This window comes from Pavona decussata, unplaced genomic scaffold, assembly GCF_977016875.1.
Source record: "Pavona decussata unplaced genomic scaffold, jaPavDecu1.1 SCAFFOLD_468, whole genome shotgun sequence".
NCBI classification, from domain to species: Eukaryota; Metazoa; Cnidaria; class Anthozoa; order Scleractinia; family Agariciidae; genus Pavona; species Pavona decussata.
Genome location: NW_028145806.1, coordinates 1188585 through 1211316, shown reverse-complemented (window position 1 = coordinate 1211316; position 22732 = coordinate 1188585). Strand labels below are relative to the sequence as shown.

General features: G+C 39.2%; 1 protein-coding gene and 1 pseudogene across 1 annotated transcript; one reads left to right on the top strand and one right to left on the bottom strand.

Annotated features, from left to right (window-relative positions):
* Window positions 1-15: 15 nt before the first annotated feature.
* LOC146450365 (uncharacterized) lies at window positions 16-4270 on the bottom strand (annotated as a pseudogene).
* Window positions 4271-5536: 1266 nt separating this feature from the next.
* Window positions 5537-21509, top strand: LOC146450364 (uncharacterized). Its single transcript, XM_085100512.1, has 7 exons — window positions 5537-5736; window positions 10060-10144; window positions 16715-16780; window positions 17580-17610; window positions 18631-18969; window positions 20352-20403; window positions 20954-21509. Exons 1-7 carry the CDS (start codon window positions 5537-5539, stop codon window positions 21507-21509), a joined length of 1329 nt encoding a protein of 442 aa, XP_084956638.1.
* Window positions 21510-22732: the final 1223 nt, after the last annotated feature.

The following is a 22732-nucleotide window of genomic DNA, read 5'->3' as shown; positions in this document are numbered from 1 at the left end:
TCGAGAACATACACGTCCTTGGCAGTCAGTCAGTCTTCCAGCGTCCGTGGATCTTCAACATTCTTTCCGAGACAGGATCAGATTCATAATTGATAACAACTGAGGTTATGCCTCCCGAACGGAAACTGTGGAGGTGATTGTAACCTAATTTTCTTGAAGCGGTTTTAAACATTTCTCTACAAGAAGTGTTAGATAATTTTCCGCTTCTCAAAGAGTAACCCGTCTTCGTTTTGGACACAGGCCTGAACAAAGGCAAAGAACTACGTAGAGAGGTCTAAACCAGCTGCATCAATATACTTTTCGAGCATGGAAACTGGGCAATAATTGCTCTGCGTCCTAGAGACGTAAATATAGCTGTTACCTTCCCTATACACGTCCGTCTTGCTTTTAGGTACAAATACAGTAAAAACCCGCATAAAAGAACAGATGGACTAAGAACACTCGGGCTGAAATTTGGTCAAAGAAGTACCATATACATAAGAACACATTCAGCCTGACATATGAATATAATATAATATCATACAGAAAAAATTGGCTGACAATTTTGGCTAATTTATGTAACTAAATGACTGTTACCTTCTGTCAATCACATTCTTTTTTTCCTGCAGAAACAATATCCTGACAGGAAATTGTTTTATTTTACAACTCTGAACTCCTCACTTTCAGTTGAACTGTTCCAGTTTTCGTCTCAATGAAAAGTACCTTTCAATTGGTCACTCAAAGAAATTTAAGAACACCTTATATAAGAACACCTTAAGAACATTTTCAGGCTGATTTTGCAGAAAACACCCGATATATAAGAACAACATCAGCCTGAACCCCCAAAACACATGTTTTTTTTATGCGGGTTTTTACTGTACCTTTACAAACTCTTAATTAAAGCTTAAAATAATGATCAGGCTGAATGTTGGACAACTCACTGAAACGGAAGAAACCGGCAAAACCTAAACAATATAAAGTTGCTAGACGCAAGTCCTTCAGAGAGGCTCCATCTCGACCGTATTTGTCTATAATTTTCTTAACCAAGTAAGCATCCACTGGCTTCTTCTTGATTATGGGCTGACTTCTGGTTCGTTTGGCGCTCTCATCCAAAGATTTACAGAGGGCATTATCAAGGGTATTCTGACTGTTATAAGGAACAAACGAGTGTAGCCACTTTAGCGCCGCATGCACGAGAACCATCGAAGCTGGAGGCTTGCGCTGCTGATCTAATTCAAATTAATAAACTGTTACAATAGAAATGGAAAACGGCAACTTCAGTGCAATTTGTTTTAGCCTACACCACGCAAAAAATATTGATCTCACTAACATATCTTTTAGCTGTAGAATAGGCCCTAGATTTAAGCAAACTGGCAAATAACCGATTAAAATCAGGCCTTGGTGCCAACGGAAGTGAATTTCACGATTCGTTAGCAACCATAACCTGCAAAAGAAAATTAAAAAGTCAAACCATGAAAGACCGTGGGCTACCGAGGAACTAAAACTACATTCAATCAAACTAAAAGACGGGCTTAAATGCTGCATCGTTCAACGCTGGCCTCAGGAAAAAGTTAATTAAGGTTGGTGAACACCAGCATCCGCCACGTCATAAGTCAGAACTGTTCCAGGAACGCTGAGTACACTGCCGCCTTAACTCTTGGCCAGCGCCAAATCCTCATTTATCATAGACTCTGTCTTATTATAGTGGATTTAAACCCCAGCGGGTATCTTGTGAACATATAATCCAGCGAAAGATCAAACACAGCAGGCAGCCCAAGCCTCATCTATTAGTTGAACCAAGCTCGTTCTTAGCCGCACAAAGTTAAGCAAACTCGAACCTGATATCGGCAACGCCGTCTTTAAAACGCTTAGAACGCGAAAGGGAGTTCAATTTTGTTCCAAGCATTAAGCCTGTAGCTCCATCTTGTTGTATGCGTCCCTTGATAAACTGCCTGTATCTGTGGGTTATAAGCGGCCAAAAACTAGCAGAAGGCCAAAACGGAACCACCACAGTAGCATAAGCTCCTTGAACACTCAAATAATGCAGGGTTTTAGCAATGAGGCCCACCGGAGGGACAACTAAACAATTTTCCGATTGGAGATTTTGCACGAAAAATTCGATATCTAAGCCACCTGGGTTCCAGTAACGCGTAAAGAACCTGGGCAGTTTAGTATTGTAGAAGTTGACAAAACAATCAATGTGTGGGCGATCGAGGAATTGAAAGAACTGTAGAGTCAATTGCCAATCATCAGTGTCGGCTAATATAATCTGCTTTCTCATTGTCAGTGCGGGGCACCCACTGAATATCGAGCTCAATTCGATGGCTTGCACAGAACTGGAAAATTTTAATAGCTTATCTGTAGAGATCAACTTTCATGCTTCCAACCTGGACTATTCTGGCTGCGGATTGATTATCGGTGAACCATTTCACGACCAATCCTTCCAAAATTGGGCCGAAAGATTCAATGGGGCTAATTCTCTCCACGTGGAACTCTTTGAGCATTCAGACGGATCCCATAGTTTGTGGCATACGTACTCCTGATTAGATGTGATAACCGAACCACACCCAGTGTCACTGGCATCAGAATAGGCAAAACAACTGGGCTTGCTGTCAATGAAACAATCACGAGCTTTAAGAGATGCTAGATTCGACCTCCAAAACAGCAGCTCTTCGATACAATATGGAACCAATACTACCTCGGCATCCCATTGCTGGCCACATAACGTAGACATAATACAGTGCCTCCGGTCATGATCCTAGAAGTACTTCCTACCACGGGACTAGTTGAAATAACCTGACCAGTAAAAGAAGCTAATTTTCTAGCAGAAACCACGAAATCCGATTTAACAATGCTGTCAATCGTACCCGATAACTTGTTATATCTCCTCTCAATAATGTTGATACTTCCTAACGCGCTATCCCACGTAATACCAAGTCAGTCTAGCTTCTGACAAGGTTCCCAGACAGAATTCTCATCGTTTGTGATGAATCCTGCCCTTCTAAGATCAGTCCTAACCACATTACCTACGGCACAACACACTTGTTGTTCTTTTTCAACACCCCAGCCGTCATCAAGAAATAACGAAACACATATACCCTAATGTCTCCAATGCTTTTCTAACGGCTTGAGAGCCCGAAAGGCAAAAAAGCTAACATATGAAACCTAGTCTACATAGAGTCAGTCGAGGTCCAAGAGAAACCTAAGTAAACCTGATGGTCCTTGAAAATTTCTATGTGATGGCATCCACTTTTTAAATCAAAGGAAAACATGAACGCTCCAAGAGAAGAGTAGGACATAGCAATGTTTCAGTCCTCGTATTTGACTCGCTTCTTAAGCAAATACTTGTTCACACGTCTCAAATCCAAAATAAGACGTTTTTTACCATTGGCTTTGATAACCAGTGGAGGCGTAGATGCTTCAATAACGCGACCGGAATCAAGCAACTCGTTGATTGCGTCTTCAACAAACTGAGCGTGGACACGAGCAGATTTGTTATTTTTGAAATAAGCTGGCGTAGGTTAAATTTCCAGTGGAAGCACATAACCTCGCTAAATGACATTCAGAATAAAGTCACGGGGACCTATGCTCTCCCAAAAGTGCACGTTTCTCTTCAGATTCCCTTTCACATTAGATACTGTACAGGTCCCTAATTCAAATTCAAACAGCCCTTTGAGGTATCGTACCTGAGCGATATCCTGTATTTCAGCGATATCATCGTCAAAAACTTCCCTGTTTTATGCTGGGTGTGGGTTGGGGTCCTTGGTTGGACCTGTACAAGTAATCAGGGGCGTAGAGGTTGCTCTGTTGGTTGCTTCTCGTAGACGACCAACCAAAACTGCACTCTGGCCCAGTGCCCAATTCTGTTGCATTTGAAACACCTGATTCGGTCGACGTTAGTCTCTATTTGGCCTTAAACAAGACAAAAGGGCATCAGCAGTATCAACCTAAAAAACAATAATGTGTAAATAATCCATAGAAAGCCTGGACCTGGCAGGGTGGGGGGGGGGGGCTGCGATACAGTAAAACGCAATACCTAGAGATGTTGGGGCCACGGGCGTGAGAGGACGAGAATAACGAAGCGAGAGCCTAAATAATCTTGATCAGCCAATAAGGAGCGTAGAAAGCAATAACTAATCAAGGGATAGAATCAAGGTGTGAACAAGAACAAAAAGTGAAGAGCTCGAAATACCAGTGGAAAATATATATTGGCTCAAATTTCTTCTTCAGCAACCGGTTAATTCTTAATAGAACCCATGCAAAAAAATCTTACCAAACCATTACTGGACATCGTTTCACGTCAATAACTACGAAATCCACTGTGGATCAACAGCAGAACCCACCCAACAACTACAGGCTGAATATGCGTCATCGAGTCAGTACTTCAAGTCCTTCAACATAGATTACAATATAGCAGAATCGAATTAGCTAACAAATTTTACCTTTTCTAGAAAACATATGGCAAGCAAAATTGCTTTCTGTTTTCTATCACAATTGCCCCATTATCTTCTTTTCTGTAAGTACCCCAAAATACAAAAAATAAAATGTAAAATAAGAACAACTGAACACTTTATTTATTGATGTGTAAATGTCAAATTACAAAAGTTGTAATCGATCACATTAAATTTTCACGTAATTTTTGAATTTATGCGCTTTCTCAGAAACGGTTCGGTATATTTTCTTATTATATAAAATTTAGTGGTATACCGAGTGGTAGCAAATCGATAAAAACGCTATCCCGCCAGTGACGATATCATTTTTATCCACACATGTGTGATATCATTTTTGACCAGTCAGCTCGCAGTATTTTCGTGCGCTGTCAAGCACTTGTGGTTTTCCGAACGGTTTTCCGTCGTTTGGTCTTTTGGGAGTTTTGGAGTTGGTCTTTTCGCGAGTCGAAGTTAAGTTCATTCTAAAATGGAGACAAGCAGATTTATCAAGATCACAGATGAGGAACTGATCGAATTCGTAGAAGAACAAGAAAATCCGAATACAAAGAGGAACACTGACTTTCATACAGACATCAAATCCTGGCTTACTTGGTTCAACATCTGTTCATGAGCTTTCGCCGCAAGTTCTGAACGACCTCCTTTCGAAGTTCATCTTTGCCGTTAGAAAAAAAGATGGCTCCGACTATGAACCAACAAGTTTGAGAGGTGTTCTTTCAAGCATCCAGAGATATCTGAACAAACAGAGCTACGGCTTCACAATTTTTACTGACGCTGCGTTTAAAACTACAATGGCCACCCTCAAAGCAAAACAAAAGGATCTAAAGGCCAGGGGATTGGGAAACAAGCCTAGGACATCGAATAGCCTAACAGACGAGGAAATTGAAAAACTTTATGCTTCCAAATGCCTAGGGATTGAAAGCCCTTAAGCCGTTATAAACACTTTGTGGCTGAATTCGACCATACATTTCGGCCTTCGCGGCGGCAAAGAACAGGGAGAGTTACGCTGGGGAGATGTCAAACTCAAGCAAACGCCTGACGGAAAAGAGTATTTAGAATACTCGGTTGAAAAGCAGACTAAAACTAGAACTGGCTCTGACCCTAGAGATATGCGACAGATTAAGCCTAGAATGTACTCAGCTCCCGATCTACCAGCTGACAGAGGTCCAGTTCGTGTTTACAAAATTTATACAAGCAAGCGCCCGGAAAGCATGAAAACGGATGACCCCCCATTTTACTTGGCGGTGAATAATCTTCAGCCGTCCAGCCTATCAATTGAAGAGCTTGGTTTAAAGCACAACCCATCGTGGTAAACAAGCTCAACAGTTTGCTAAAGGACATGGTAAACGAGGCTCGTCTTGGACTAGAAACGTAACCATAGTGCTCGTAAGCACCTCGCACAGAAGTTGAATGACAACGAAATACCTCCAACGCAAATCATGCAGATCACAGGACACCGGAATGTTAATTCCGTAAACAACTATTGTATTACAAATACGGGAAAAAAATAAAGGTTAACTCGACATGGAAAGTGACCGAACCCTCCTTCAACAAGAAATATTGCCTTGCCCTCGTTAAACTGCGATTACCTTTCGAGTCTTATAAATGGACTTCATGGACGTTACCTTTCTCCTAAAATAGTCATGAATGACTGTCATAGCAAAACATGCCTTATCATTGGTTGATATGCTGAATTCTTGCCTCTGAATAACAAGGGAGGATGTTGACTACGTTGATGTACACAAATGAAAACGTAACTCCGTGTGAAGAGACGATAAATAAAGTACAGAACATGTGTTATTACACATTGTGCACATATAAGTCTGTGAGAAATGCTACAACGTTTTAGAGTTATTATTAGCTAGCAGGAGGTTGTACTGGGGAAACATTGGTGACGTTTCCCCTTTACAAGTTGATCCACATCTCTTTGTGTGCCAGATCATTGGAGAAAGAAGAAGTCTTTTTTTACAGCATTGCAGCTTCAATATAAAAACATGAAGAAAAGCCTTCTGATGTTTTAATATAGCTTTTGATAAAGGAAACCGGGAAATTAAAGGAGCAAGATTAATGAGTACTGTCCAATGAAGGAAAGGCATGTTGCTGCAAGGAAAAACTCAAAAGTGTCCATACAGTCTTGGTCAGGACTACAGGCACTAATAGAACAAACTGCATGTATGCCATTTTCGCAGGCTATCCAAACTGCCTTATGGTCCCTGAAGTATGTTTTAGTGATACCTGTTTTGAGTTCCGAGTTGCAAAGATTAGTGTAAATGTTATCTATCGTAGTTCTGTGTTGAGAATGTGTTGTTTGTATCTATCACATATAATTATTTGGTTAAAAAAAGTTTTCCTCTGTGTCTTTTCATTCCAATGAATGTTGAAATCACCAATTATTATTCAGAAGGCTTCTTTTGACATAATGGAATGAAGTTCTGCTGAAGCTTAAAGGTCTCACAGGGACTTCCGGAGATCAATTTATTCAGGCAATACTCAAATTTGAAATGTATCTTAGTTTAGCAATTGTTCTTTAAAATCTCATACATGTTCATGCGCTTAGGATATCCACCAATTCATATGGCCTATGTGCTAATGTACGTCTACACGAGCCAGCCACAGCATTCAAAAATGGATTTCGGTGCTCTATAGTGATGTTGAAAGTGGAGCTACAAACGGCGGACACATGACTGATTATTTTCGGGTGTCAGGGGGTGTAAGGAAAGGATGTCCTCTAAGCGAGCCGTCTATTATTCATCTAATGTGTAGAACTTCTTGGACATAATTTTTAAGTAACAGGTATTGAACTATCTAATTTCAGTGAAGCTAAGCTAAGCCATTTTGCTGACGACACTACATTAATAGCGGAGCTCCATGGGTAAGAGATATTGGTAATACATCGACGCCAGGTTAGGTTATAAACTCACGGTCAAACCTAGGCACGAGTACTAAAATGTGCCCAGCCGGGGAAATCCACGGGAAGCCTTTGGCACGTAACAAACCACACACACCCCCTCCCGGCTAAGTGCAGTTCTGCATCAGCCAGCCGACCTTGTTGTGGCCTTTTTCAGTAACGCGTAAAACATTATTTTGTTCATCAGTTAGCCTGCAGGATGGTATAATTGAGCTAGGTTCGCATTAACGTGACAAGAGAATATAAATAAATATACAACTTATACCGAATTACCTCGACATATATATTTGCTCATCCATGAAAGTGACTACATCTTGCAGCGGATGTAACTTCGTACCAACCTACCGAAAACGACTTAACACTCATCGCCAGATTTTGTCAAACGACTTAGATTATTTTTTCTTCCTGCCCTCCTGCTCGCAAGGAATAAACCGGTAATGAGAACTTCGACATACAAAAGGTTTAATGAGCAAAACATTGACCTTACACGTTTTTTAAAAAAATGTTGCCGTTCTCGGCAAAACTACAACTTTGCGAAATTCAAGGTTTTTTTGGAGAGCGTGTATACAAAGACAAATTTTCAGTTTCTTTCAGTCAGCTTTTATTCAATAAAAGTCAACTCGTAAGTTAACGAGTTGGATAATTGTGAAGTCAATTCATAATAATATTGATAATAACACAAAAGTCAATTCATATTCTCAAGAGACGTTTCTTGCTGTCACGCCAAGCACGGCTGGCTGGTGCAGAACTGCCCTTAGCCGGGAAGCGGTGTGTGTGGTTTGTTACGTGCCAAAGGCTTCCCGTGGATTTCCCCGGCTGGGCACATTTTAGTACTCGTGCCTAGGTTTGACCGTGAGTTTGTTCCAACATTCCAGGGACACGGCTCGGTCGGCGGCAAAAATGGCACCCGATTTGAAATGAACTTTGTTTTCAACAAAGTCCTGTGTGTCAATAAATGAACTCATCCGTAAATGAGCTACCCAGGAGGGACCGCACATCATCCTTCTTGCCATATGGTGAGGCAGGTAAGCGAGAGCTTAAGTTTCAAGCAAATTTTAGCGAGGTTTTCGAAGTGCTCTCCTTAAATGACGGGCCAAATTTCATTGAAATTCGACTTGTAGTTTCCTACCTTCCATTAACATAATCAATGATGCACGTGGACCAGCTGCTGAGAGATAAACCGCTCAAAAACAGCGTTTGAAAGCACTGAAGAGCATTGAAAACACAGCAAAACACACCGGGTAAGCTTTTTCAGACTTTAGTATATTTTGTGTGGGTTTTTTAGGGAAAATTGTTGTCTAAATTTCGATTTAATTTTAACTCCATACAAACTCTTAAATCACGCTTGCATGGTAAGCTGTGTCACAAACGCTTTGGTGACCTGTGTTTACAGGCTCATAAAAACCGTGCGGTGGAAATAAATTCGGCTCGGAAATAAAACATTCAAAGGTTGTTTTCTTCACGAATTTGTATGCTATAGAAACAATCAAACTGTCAATGTGTGTAAAGCTAGAGACATGTAGAATAAGAAAAAATATGGATTCTTGCCCACAATAATATATTTTTTTGAAAAAGCACTTACGACTTCGCTACCATATGCTAATTTCTTGAATGCGTGCAGCGTGACAGCTTGTATGAAAATATTTGAAAATTCGTAACTCAGTAAATACCGCTCCTACAGAAGTAATTCTGGTATTTTAGTAAACGTTAAGAAAATTAGAATTCAGCACAAATAACATTTGGCCGTTTCTGAAAATATTCTAACGTTTAAAATCCCATCTTTTAGATCATTTGTGTCATTTAAGTCAGGAGTAACTCGTTAGGTTAGCTTTGGGGCATTTGTAAATTTTACTTCACAATTCTTAGTATCAATTTTAGTAGGTAATTTAATTAAGCTAGTTTTTAGCCGCCTTTAATATTTGTTTCATTTTTTGTTTCTTTTTTTTTAGGATGTTTACATTTTTTTTTTGGAGAATATTCTTTGTATGGGAATTTAGTTTCCCCCAATTATTCTCCGGTCATAAGCTTTTTATAACTTTTGAAATTTCATTTTTTTTATTGTACATATACTAGCATGGCAAAGAATTATTAAACATTAAACATTAAACATAAAGCTTGGAATATGCAGAATAAGTAAAAAGCATCGATTGTTTCCCGGTAGAATGCATTTAATTGACAAACGACTTGCGCTTTGGCTTTCATATGCTAATTTTTTGATCCTAAGTTATTGGATAGGGAGCCCGGGAAACGAATTTGGTGGGCCTCCCGGGCAGGCGCGCCTTTTCCCCTCGCGTGTCTCCCTCCTTCGCGCGCCCTATATTTTTCATGCGCCTGCAACATAACGTCAGTAAAGCGCGCTCTCTGATTGGTTAATACGCGTTGGTTATTAGTCCGTGTGTTGCGCCTTGACGTGAGTTTGCTTCAGCTTGGCTTGGCTAACGCAAGTTTGGCAGTAAGTAGTCAAGAAGCTAAAGTTGCTCTCGGCTACGCCTTGAACAACTCTTACGCTTCTTTCTTATTTGCCAACCTTTTTTAATTAGCGCGAACGACCGACATGAAAGTAAATAAGAATACTGCTGAAACGGACGGGCTTATTCTCTTCTGCGTCAATTCACATAATACTAATTAGCTCGGTTTTCGACATGTGGGCAATTTACTGAGTAAAACTGTCGTTTAAATATGGAAATATAAACTTCAGTTGGTTTAATTGTTTTCTTAATTCAGGTGTTTTGTCTTTACACGAGAGGTTGACGAGAAAGCAGCAAAGAAAGAAATGAACCACGCATGGATCCTTATACTTATATTGGCGGTGAGTTTTTACCGTTTAACAGCAACTGGCATTTGATAATCGGTCCCTGGGATTATCCAGCTCCATTATAGGTTGACTGCGCTTTTTGAGGAGAATTATTGAAGGGATTCTAACGAATGAATGTTTGAAAGGGACTTTATTAAGCAAAGACGAGGGCGACCACAGCGAGAACGCCACAAAAACGATAGGTTTAATGAGCAAAAGCAATCGCTCTGCACGTGCTTTGTATGTTTTGGTACATTAATATTTTTCTTTGCCGTCATCTGCAAAACAACAACGTAAAATGACCAAATTCAAGGTTTTTGTGGAGAACGCGAGCACGCGAAGGTGGATTTTTCATTGTCCTTCCTTACTTGAAAGCCGTTTCTATCAATTTTGTTCCTGGATACTTCGGCCACATCCTACAAATTGAATGAATTGGAATTATCCTGAAGTAGTGCAAGTAATGAGAATGATGTATTTTTCAGTAATGACACAGGCAAACTCGGAAAAAGAAATTCCGAGTGCTCCTATCAGGAGTCGAACCTAAGACCTTCCGACTACTAGTTCGGATGCTCTACAACTGAGCTACAGGAGACTCGTGGAAGCTAAGGCCATTAAACTAGGTTCATGGGACAAACAAGTAACATGAACTTATATTTTCAAGTCCTTTTTACGTTGCCGTTTACGTTGCCTTCGCCGTTGCTTAAGTTCCCTGGTGTCTACTCGGAACGCCTTCACTCTATCCTACCGTCTATCACCTGCCTCGCAGGCTACACCTCACGCGGTGATTGTACGTGCTTCATGCGCGGCTTATGTCATGAAAATTGGTAAGTTTGTTATGAAGCAAAATGAAATTAACGGAACTCTGACAGTTAAAACCACACGTTATGTTAAAATGAACTGACACGCAAAATTAAGTCGTGACTCTGCTCCTTTTAAGCAGGTGTTCCATCTTATGAATGGGAGCTAAGAAGTGCTCTGCATGATAAATAATATATTCCGGTCAAATAAATATAAAAGCTAAAAGCGGAGCGGATATAAAAGCGGAGCTCCACAATTCATTTTAAGAGCCAATGTCTTTAAATATCGAGAATCCGGCGTCAGTCTTGAAATTTTGAATTTCTTCATATTTTGCCCAAATAACTCTCTCTAAAACACTAAATTATTTTGGGAGAGCTGCTGATAAGTGCTTTTTTTTTGGGCTGTTACAATTACCCCAGTTGCAGAGCTTGAGCGAATAAGCTTATTTTAGCTAACTTTAACAGCAAAATAATTAAGTGTTTCAGAGAGAGCAAGAGATATGTTATAAATTAACCATAGTACATCGATAGATGTTATCGTGTTGATCTGAACGAGCGAAAAGAAAAGAACTCACTACAGAGGTTATTGTGGGCCGGAACTACAGTAAAATTGCTGCCGCGAGAAGAGAGGTGAGTTAACAACTGTTGCGTTAAAAACAGGAAGGGAACGTTGATCGAGTTGAAAGTGGTCAATTAATATCGTGCCTATGTGAAACTAGAAAACTCAGTATAAAAGGAAATAACAAAACAGAGACGATTTGGAAGATTGCATATATTTGATATACGATGTCTCAGCGATTTCGACGTGGTAGCCAGCGTTATTTGGCTGCGAGAGTTCCGAAAACTGAATCATTCGGTATAAGACCATTCTTCTACAGACACAGGCTTTGTATGCATTCTTTGCTATTTGGATGAGACAGTCTTCAAATTATAGTGTACCTTGAGTGCCTAACTTTTGTACTCAAAAATGAACAGACGGTTTGGAATAATCAACAAAAGGAAATAACAATATATAAGAAAAGGGTTAGGTTTTGAAAATGTTTGAAAGCTACAACCCGGGACAACTGAGTTCGAATAGAGTTTGAGAGATCGAGGTAAATATTTCCTCTTATTAAGGGACTGGTCATAAAGTACCGGGGGGGGGGGGTGGGCTGGAAAAATTCATTTTTACGAAGGCTAGTTTTGTGTGACCCACCCTCATATTTTTGCAGAATAATGCATGGCCCACCCATATTTTTCAGGTAAAAAATGAAATGACCCACCCCTAGTAAATAAAGGTAAGACTATACATAAAACTAGACAAATTAGAGGACAAGTATGATAGAGGAAGGAGCACACATGCACAAAGTCTTGTTTTTGAAGTTTATCATTGCATGAGATCTATTTTTGTTGAAATACCTGAAATGATTTTGAGAAGATAATGTGCATCTAATATGTATCATTAATAACCACATGGAATCATAGTTGTTCATTTTAATGGATGCGAGTGAACTTGCCCTTTTCTTGATAGAATGTGTAGTTCCAGAAAATATCCTTACCCCACCCATGGAGGGAATTCAAGATTCTGGAGGGGATGGTGGTAAGAGAAAGAACAAAATTACAGAGATTGTATGAAAGAAACTTGGAAGTTCCTGGCGGTAGGGCGTCCTTTTATAAATTCCCTCTGTGATGGGGGATGGATATTTTCTGAAACTACACAATTATAATTTGTGCTTTTACTGTTAATACATTTCACAGTTTTACTGGCAAAAGGCACCATTTGATGCAAAACATGTGCAAAAATATTATGTGCCCCACCCCTTTAATGATGCATGGTTTTTGCTAGCCCACCCCTTTTTACATGCATGAAAACAGTGACCCACCCCCCCTTTTTTTCCAGCCCACTCCCCCCTGTACTTTATGACCAGTCCCTAATGCTCCTAATTTTGCGGAATGTTTTTGCTTCGTTTATATTTTCTAAACTACATCTCTATGAATTTCACTTAACCTCTGAGATTATGGTCGAGAACTGCTCGAACCAACAACAAACTAGTTTTCATATAAAATCTGCCATCTTTTATCTTCACTGAAAGATAAAACTTAGAGAGACATTTCATTTACTTCCATTCTTTCAAATTCTATCTTAAATTCGTTTTGTTATTTAAACCATTCTGTTAAATAAAGAAAATTTTGCGTGAATTTAATTCGTTGTTTCTTATTTTAAGCTCAAATTGGTTTCGACATCGACAACATTCACAGAATCTCCATTTCCATTGCAATTTACAAGAGGCTTTTTAACAATTAGCAAAACTTTCATATCTTGCCTTCAAAAAGTGCATCCCGGACTTAGCTGCATCTTTAGTACCTTTCGGAAATGCATTTTCTTTCATCGTATTTGATTTCGTCCTAAAAATCATCAACAAACTGAACTAAGCGACCATTTTGAAAATTAGTGCTCCCGCTTTAATCACTGCGCGCGAGGTGATTATAGCAGGCTATGACGCAATGGCACTACCAATGAGATCAACAGAATCTCTATAATCACCTGAGTAATTATACTAAGAAAATATATTACCAGGCTGGCAGGAATTGTCCGTTTAGCAATATAAAGAAGAAAGAACTAGCGAAAACGTTTCTTTTTTGAAGTTTAATTTGGTGCTGTTATTTTTACTGATCATTAAAAATACTGAGCAACTGAAAGTTTCTTCTGCGGTCGGTTGATCTTTTCGTCAAATTAATTAACGCGTTTCTGTGATTTGCATGTCCTTTCTTTTTGTTGGTAGATATTAAAAACTGCAGCTGTTCCAAAGTTAACGGCCTTTTGATTACGAGTTGCTTTGCCTGGGTCTTTTATTCCCGTTCGCACTCCTTCCAATTGGTTCTTTACTTTGAAGGTTTACAGTTTTAATGTTCACTTTTTAATTTTTTTAGCTCAAATTATTTTCTCAAGGTTATAGTTGTGGTCTCAAGATGCTGTCGCTAATTGGAAGCTGCTTAAATAGAGCTAGCATTTATGCAGTGTATGTTATGTTCTATTATAGGCATCAAGGATTTGTAAACTTGAACGAATACTCTCCTGATCAGGGAGCGAGTGTCTCTTTTAAAGTAAAGTCGCGTAACAGAGGTTTGCATCCGAGAGGCCCACCAAAATCGTTTTGTTTCCGTTCTCTCAATATTCCGATTGGGCGAGAAAGCTGTCAGTCAAAGGAAGTACAAGATCGTTTGTAAACTTGTAAACGGCTTAAAGATCATGTTGTGGCAATTTGCCGACAAGAATTGGCAAAAAGCTCAATTTTTCCGTCAGTTATCGATGCTCCTCGCACAGGCGATAGGCCGAAGACAAAGAGGTGAAGGTTTTGCCAGAACTGAGCTCGTAATTACACTGCTTACGAGCATAATTCAAGATCAGATCTCGGAGGTCAGTTCAGTGAGACTATCTGCCTGACAGAAAAATGTCTAACTCTGTGAATATTGATCCTACAGAAATAATTCTAGCCTCTTAATATACATTAAGACAAAGAGAATAGAGAAAAAATAACATTTGGCAGTTCCTGAAAAAATTTGAACGTTCGAAACTTATGCGTGTTTTTTTACAGGCTAATAAAAACCGTGCGGTAGAAATTAATTTCGCGGCTCGAAAATAAAACATTCAAAGATTGTTTCCTCCAAGAATTTGTATGCTATAGAAACGATTAAACTGTCAATGTGTGTAAAGCTAGAGACATGTAGAATAAGAAAAAAATATTGATTCTTGCCCATAATGATACATTTTTTTTCAAAAAGCACTTACGACTTCGCTACCATATGCTAATTTCTTTCATGTGTGCAACGTGACAGCTTGTATGAAAATATTTGAAAATTCGTAGCTCTTTAAATACTGTTCCTACAGAAGTAATTCTGGTCTTCTAATAAACGTTAAGAAAAGAGTAAAATACAGCAAAAATAACCTTTGGCCGTTTCTAAAAATATCTTAACGTTAAAACTTTTGCGTACTGTATTTACAATCACATATTTAACTATACCTATGCACTTGAAATGAACTTTGCGGCTCCAAAACAAAACTCTCAAAATTTAAATTTTGCCATGAATAAACATGCTATCGAAACGATTAAGCTATCTGTATAAAGCTTGGATATGCAGAATAGGCAAAAAACATCGATTGTTTCCCGGTAGAACGCATTTAATTGACAAACGACTTGCGCGTTGGCTATCATATGCTAATTTCTTTGATCCTAAGTTATTGGATAGGGGGCGGGAAACGAATCCTGGGCAGGCGCGCCTTTTCCCCTCGCGTGTCTCCCTTCCTCGCGCGCCCTATATTTTTCATGCGCCTGCGACATAACGTCAGTAAAGCGCGCTCTCTGATTGGTTAATACGCGTTGGTTATTAGTCCGTGTGTTGCACCTTGACGTGAGTTTGCTGTAAGCTTGGCTTTTCGCTCAAGATTTATTAGAGTTTCTTAGAACGAGCGTTCAACTTGGATGTTAATTAACCTGAGCAAATTACTCTTCGTCCTCGACTACGACGCAAAGAAGTTGAAATCATTGGTCTATTTGAGGTCTTTCGCCCAGAGAATCTGATAAGATAATATTGAAATCAATCGTCGCAAGGCAAGTGAACGAGACTCATACATGTTATCAGTGATTCCTCAGTGTGTTGAGTATTTGAAGGAATTTCAAATGGCTTTAATGAAAACTGTTCTTGCAGGCTGATTTATTTTTTTGTGCTACTGACTGCAAGCTTTTTTAGTTTTTTCGATTATTTTCGGGATTTTACCGGGTAGAAAAACTTTCTTATGAAAAGAAAGAATAATTAAATCTTTAAATGAACGTTTTGGTGAAAAGTTAGTAATTCTGATGGTTGCTTGGTTAAATTTTACTAAAAATATAAATACAGAACTGAAAACCGATATTTAAAAGCGGGGCTTCGACAGTGACCAAGGTTACAAAACATGGATAAAAACTTTCAATCATTGAAATGTCTTTTGAAAAAGTTGGGCCGTGAGATTTTGGGATGAGAAACGGTGAACCCTGTCAGGAGAGCTAAACCTAGTGATTACATATAAATCCAATTTCAGATTTTGCCGGTTTACTAGATGCGTGAATAACACCAGTATCTTAATAATAATAATAATAATAATAATAATAATAATAATAATAATAATAATAATAATAATAATAATAATAATAATAACTTTATTATTGTGTCACAAACTGAATGTAGCTGGGGGGAGAAGTCCCCTCTACTAATAGTGGACACCTAACTAAATAGCCTATTTTAACTCTAGCTAAAAAAGAAAGAACTACAATATATTAAAATTTACCTCGTAAACCATATTAAAATATTAAAAATTTCATACCTCAATTGTAAAACTCATGTAAACGACAGTCATTCTCCGCATAGGTTGCAGCCTTAATTAATAAATCCTCCATATTTATTTATGCAATAAAAAGAGATGGTAAACACCACAGCTATGCAACCATCGGGTTATGGACGCACTTGGGAATTTGGGTAAGTAGTCAAGAAGCTAGAGTTGTCCTCGGCTACGCCTTGAACAACTCTTACGCTTCTTTCCTGTTTACCAGCCTTTCTTAATTAGCGCGAACGACCGACATGAAAGTAAATAAGAATGCTGCTAAAACGGACGGGCTTATTCTCTTCCGCGTCAATTCAAATAATACTAATCAGCTCGGTTTTCGACATGAGGGCTTTATTGGGTAAAAATGACTGTAGTTAAGACTTAGAGATATAATCTTCGCTTCGATTTATTATTTTCTTAATTCAGGTTGTTTTGTCTGTAAACGATTAGGTTGACGAGAAAGTAGGAAAGAAAACGATGAACACCGCATGGATTCTTATAGTGCTTATCTTGGAGGTGAGGTTTTACTGTGAAAGAATTACTGGCATTTGATATTCGGTCGCTAAGGCTATCAAGCTCCCTTACATTATTAAAGGCTGACAGCTCTTTTTTTGAAGGATTATTCAAGGATTCTAACGAATCCAGTTTGGATGGAATGTCTGCTCAAAATGCTCTCACCCTATCCTGCCGTCTTCTGAACACAATAAGAGCGGCAATCTAGAAAATATGATTCAAGTTGGCGGTGGGCGTGTTAGGTGCTAGAAATGGGGAGGAAAGAGGGAATTGTGCGCATCCCAAAATCGGGAAAAGAGTGTTTCGCCGTAAAGTTTTGATAAAATGCACCATTTTTAGCCCTCCTATGTAGTTCAATTTTTTTAAAATCAAACTTTATAGCCGTTCGTATGGATTTTGGCGTATACGGTGCAAATTCATGGAAGGAGTTTTACAGAGGACAATCTAATGAAGTCACATCTTTGTTACTTCTATGGCGAATTATTACAAAAACGAAACTGAATCTGTATCGTGCTCCCTTGAAATACAAGGAAGAGGAGAGGCGATTTAAAAGGAAAAAAAGGCTTTCTTTTTCTTCTCCTGCAAGTTTCCCTCTTCTCCCAGCCTCCTGCAATGATTGTATGTTCTTCTAAGGCGGCTTACATGATGGCGGGTGGTAAGTTTCTTACGCAGTACAATGAAACCAATGGAACTCTGATAGTTAAAATTACACAGTATAAATGAACCAACGCGCAAACCTACCCTGCTTGTTTTAAGAAGGTGTTTCTGAAGATTAAATTCGTCTTCCATTTTCTATTAACAGACTTGTACAAGTCCAACGGTCATGGCATCTGGTAAGTCAGTGCTCTTTGCTCCTTTACAAGGTGTTAAGGCGCCAGGGTTACTTTGTGTAAGGGATGGCTTAAGCCAGAAGTTCAGTGTTCTTGAAATATGTTAGGACCATGCGTGAAATATGTTATTAAAAGGATTCATGTCGGATTTGATAACCGGCTTCGTGTTTCACGAACGTTAGTCCTGCTTTCTTTTCCAGCTTATTTAGATTTCTGAAGCTAAATTATCGGCAGAATCACCTTTTACTCACCATTTAATCTTGCAACTTAGTAAGTGGCGTGACTCGCCGCTTTTGCTTAAACCCTTTTTTGTTTGTCTTTTTCGTTTTCTGCATTTTTTGTGCCCATCACCCACCCCAGACCTCCAGGTGTCACTCGGTCAAAACATTCGCGAGTTCGAGTCCCAGCCAGGGCGGAGAAAGAAAATTATGTATTTGTTTTCGTCTAAGGGTTCGGAAAAGGATTTTATTTTATTTGCTTGATTTTCTTGAAATCTGAAGTTTAAGGCTTGCAGACTGAGAGGGCGAACTAATGGATACGCCCTCTTATAAAGGGTCTTTGCCTAACTATGAAAGCGAGGCTAAGTATTTTTACTGTGAGTGAACATTTGGCCAAAAGCCTCGTGATGTTGCGAAAAGGTTATTGTCCGGAGAGTCTCGTGATAATCATACGATGGTGATCTGTTTTCGTAAAGATCCAAGGTTCAAACGAGGAACCATGAGCCATTGTCTCACAACCAACTCACCCCTGTCCCCTGTGACAAACCTAATAGAGAAGGCACCCGGGAGGGAGACATAAAAGCTTTTATTTGGTCGAAATAAAATCCATTTTTTTCGCCTTTAAAAGAAAACTACTCTAAATGCTCCAAACAATTTTAACGGAATGCGAGCAAGCTTCGAAAAAACGTTTCGCACGGCTAGATTCGTTAGTGTTTGGGATCACAATGGAACCTAAAATGATGCCCGATAAACTAATGTTTACTTACATTGAGTGTTCTTGTTTGTCTTTCAATAAATCTTTCAGCGGTTAATCATATGAGACTTGCTAATGGCAACTCGAAAGGAGAAGGAAGAGTAGAAATTTCTCACAATGGCGTCTGGGGAACTGTTTGTGACAACAATTGGGATATAAAAGACGGACAAGTCGTGTGTCGTGAACTTGGGTTCCTTGGTGCGCACAGTGCTCCACGACGTGCTTGGTTTGGTGAGGGAACTGGCTTCATATGGCTGGATGACATGCAATGTGACGGTACTGAAAGTTCCATATACCAATGCAGGAACGTTCCTCAGAGTGGGTCATTGTGGACACCTGTCAATTGTGAACACAGCAAGGATGCCTCAGTGATATGCTTACGGAATTTAAGTATGGCAATAAAGTTATGCTATTCAGGGAGTTTTTTTTTCTAATCTTTCATCCACAGTTTCAGTGTTTCGTATCGTTAACGTTAACATTCTGTGTATGTGAACTAAAACAACCAAAAATCTCTAAATGTGCTACGATTCTAACTCAAGTGTCAGTGGTCTTCCTTTAATAAAAGACATGTGGTTACTCAGAAGAAGAGGATTATTGCCCCCGCAGGGTTTTGTCACAGAGGCCAAAACCTGAGGAGGCATCCTTGGCGTTCCCGCCTAATAGTACTTAAAGTTGTTATGGTTGAAATACTACAGCTCCTATACCTTATGAAATCTCGACCATACCTAAATAGGGCGCGCAAGGAGTAAATGAGTAACGATAGCGTAGCGTCAAGCGAATGCCCCAACAGAATATATAGGTAATAATGGCGTAGCATCCTCGGGGGGTAATTGACAAATTACACTTGTCCCGAGATGGAGAGGGTGGGTGAGCTACAAGACTGCATTAGTCAGTCGTAAAGCGTGGATCAATTTTCTGATTGCAATTTTATGCCCCTGAAACGTCTAGAGTAATGGCTGAATTCAGGAAGGTGAAAGCGGAGAAATCATCCTTTGAGGATGCCCAAGTAGAATTAATCACGGGCTCCGTTCGCTGGTATTGAAAAACATTTCTCGACCCGAATATGGAACGCGTTAACGTTAAGAGGTCACTCAAAACATGGTCTTATCTGAGCAAATGTTTTGTTTTGAAAGTCTTGTCTCTTTAAGTCATTCGCGAATGTTCGTAAATAATCAATACATACACACAACAAAGCTTGATCTGACGTTGACAAACGCAAATCCTGTATTGCGATACAATTTTTAACACAAGTGTGACGATTAGAGTTTTGATCAGACGAAATGAATTTCCAAGTGCTTTTCAACATAAATAGCAAGACGTAAATGATGTATTACAAGATCAGAATACCTGTGAATCGGCTTAACAACACAAATCAGGATAATAATTTTGCAATCTGAATTGTAAATATGCATTGTACCTAGTGAAGCATTGGTTAACAAACTATTTAAAAAGACGAGGAAGGAATAATACCAAATTCAATTTCTTCCGTAGAACTCTGTGTTAAAATGGGAACCGGATGCGCACATCTTTCCAATGAAAAAAATAAAAATTAAAAAAATTAAAGAAGTGGGATTAAGAAAATAAGCTGAAAACAACATCCTTACAAATCGTCGGCTATCACTCACGGCTTCCTTTGTTCCAACAAAACTAATGAATATTTCATAGATTTACAGAGATATACTCCACACATTATTTTATGACGATACGTTCAACTGATGATAATCTTTTCACTTACTTTCCTGATGTGAAATGCTTGTCATATTGCGTTTTAGAGAATGAAGTCCTTGGTCACTGGCTTTTGGATGGTCGAGACAAGAACATAAGGTTGGTCATGCAATTCCTGTCTTTATGACGGAGTTTTATGATAAAGGCAGTTAGGTTGGGGTATTCAATGTGTTGTTTGCTAATTAAATTTTCGTTTCTTGCAATTGACTGCAATGACCGCCAGTTACATTTTCCTTAATTAGTAACTGAGTAATTTTGCGCACGTTTCATATACGAGACCTGGGTAATCGGCGGCGTAGAAGGACGGCTAAGTTTCCAACCGCTGACAGTTAAAACAATTAAGGCCAACTATTTACAGTTGAAAGTTCAATTTTCGATTGACGGAATAATTTCAGGGTTGGCGGTTGATGACGCCTCAAATCCTCCCAAAGGACTAAAAGCCGCCCATGTCCGAGTTAAATGACCATAAGTACAATTTGAATTACTATTTTTTATCTGTTCTGCTACTCGTCTTTATATGATAGGTGAGAAAACCTCAAAAACGAGAACCCAAATCTCGGTCCTAACGTGAGCTTTATATCGAAAGTTGTGTGGGACCTTTATTTGTGCCATTTTGCTTGACACAAATCTTTTTTCCTTCCCTCTTTAGTTTCAGTGGATCGCCCAAATTTATCGATGGAAGGTGCCCAGGCAGCAAAGCTCTCAGTTTTAACCAATCAAATTCCTTCGCCACTGCTCCTAAAATCAATTTGTACGATTCTAGCTTCACCATTTCATGTTGGATAAAACAAACCAAATGGCGAGGGATGGGGTCGATTTATGGTGACTGGCATTATCCTCGCGGACAGTTTCTGCTCAGCACTGCAAACCAAACTATTGTATTTTATCGGCACAGTTCCTCAAACAAAGAGTGGTGGTCCTTACAAAGTGCTAATGTTTCTCTGAGTGATTGGACACACGTGGTGGTCACGTGGCATCACATCACGCGGGTGGTGTCAATCTATGCTAACGGTAAAGAAATAGGCAAGAGAACATATTGTCCCAACGAAACGTTCTACGGACCCACGGGCAAGCCGTACATGATTGGCAATGACGGCTTTGAAGATAACCACCAGTTCCACGGATCGGTGATGGATCTTCACGTATTTGCCGTGGCCTTGTTCCAGGATGAAATCAGTATGTTAAGAGGTGTGAGATATATATAAGCACTTCCATATTTAAATGTAATTTGTTTAATTTGCAGAGCTGTTTACAGTCAAAGAGACAAAAATGATGAATTCAAGGAAAACATGATTGCCTCTTCTGAAAAACAAAGAGAGTAACATTTAAAATAAAAAGTCTTTACAATATTGCAACAACGGCTCTCCCTGACGAGTATCATGCATTTATGGTTGTAGGCATGTTTACACTTTTTTGACACCGCAGATCAGTGTGAGGGTTCCATTTTGATGTGAGATTTCCTGTGGCTTTCTTGTTTAGGTGTTCCTGTGATCAAAGGCGAAAGCAAGGTCGCGTCAGGTGGAACCTTTATAATCAAGTGGGAACTTCCCTTGGAATGCGCATGTCCAGTGTGGTACAATATCTATTACAGAGAGGTTTATTCACCGACCAACAAAGGCGAATGGAAGTCTGTTACCGTCAATAGCAATACAACCAGCTACACCATTCACCTACACTGTTGGAAAGAATATGAATTGTCGGTGATCTCACCAAATGGATATGGAGACGATGTGTTAAATGAAAACGAGTTGTGGAAATTCAGAACACAAGGAGGTAATTGAAGATGGTCCTTTAACGATTTTTTAAGTAACTAAAGTTTTAAAATGACACTGTGTCAAGCCAAGTCAAGTCAAGTCTCAGTTAAGTGTACTCACCTTGGTGATTTCGGTTGTTTGAAAGACTGGAGGTTAAGAAATCAGAGTGATTTTTAATTTAATAGGCATTAGATCGTATGCAATTTCTTTCTTTTTTTTTTTGCGTGAAATTTTTGTTTAATTTTCTAGTTTCTAATAAGCATCTTGTCTTTGAGAAATCTCGTAAATCGATCCTGATTTTGCCCAATAAACACCACCTGTACTGTGTGCTAGTTACTGTTTTAGGCTGTTGAATTCGCTGATCTTCATAACTGCTCAGAATTGTCTTTTTGTTGAAAATTTCCGTCTGCTTCTATCGCCAGCTTGTTACGGTGTTATGAATTTTTGTCAGTAGTGCGTCCTGTAGGTCATTACTCGGATTATTAGACAAGTGTGGAATTGATTTTTCAACAGTGCTTAGATTTAAATGCATGTTCAGCAAGAAGAATGCTAGGGATGGCTAAAAATCCAATGTCAGTCAGCGGCTAATTGCACCCTGCAACGGAGTTTTCTTTACCTGTCTGAATGAACCCTGTCACTGTCATATCCTTCTTTGGAATGCTCCTTTTTCGCGG

Excerpts from the sequence above, each read along its gene's own strand:
- LOC146450364 (XM_085100512.1), top strand. The coding sequence starts at position 5,537 with ATGCGACAGATTAAGCCTAGAATGTACTCAGCTCCCGATCTACCAGCT. Across the intron at positions 16,781-17,579 it reads TTATAGTGCTTATCTTGGAG|ACTTGTACAAGTCCAACGGT; the intron begins GTGAGGTTTTAC and ends TTCTATTAACAG. Across the intron at positions 18,970-20,351 it reads GATATGCTTACGGAATTTAA|AGAATGAAGTCCTTGGTCAC; the intron begins GTATGGCAATAA and ends ATTGCGTTTTAG.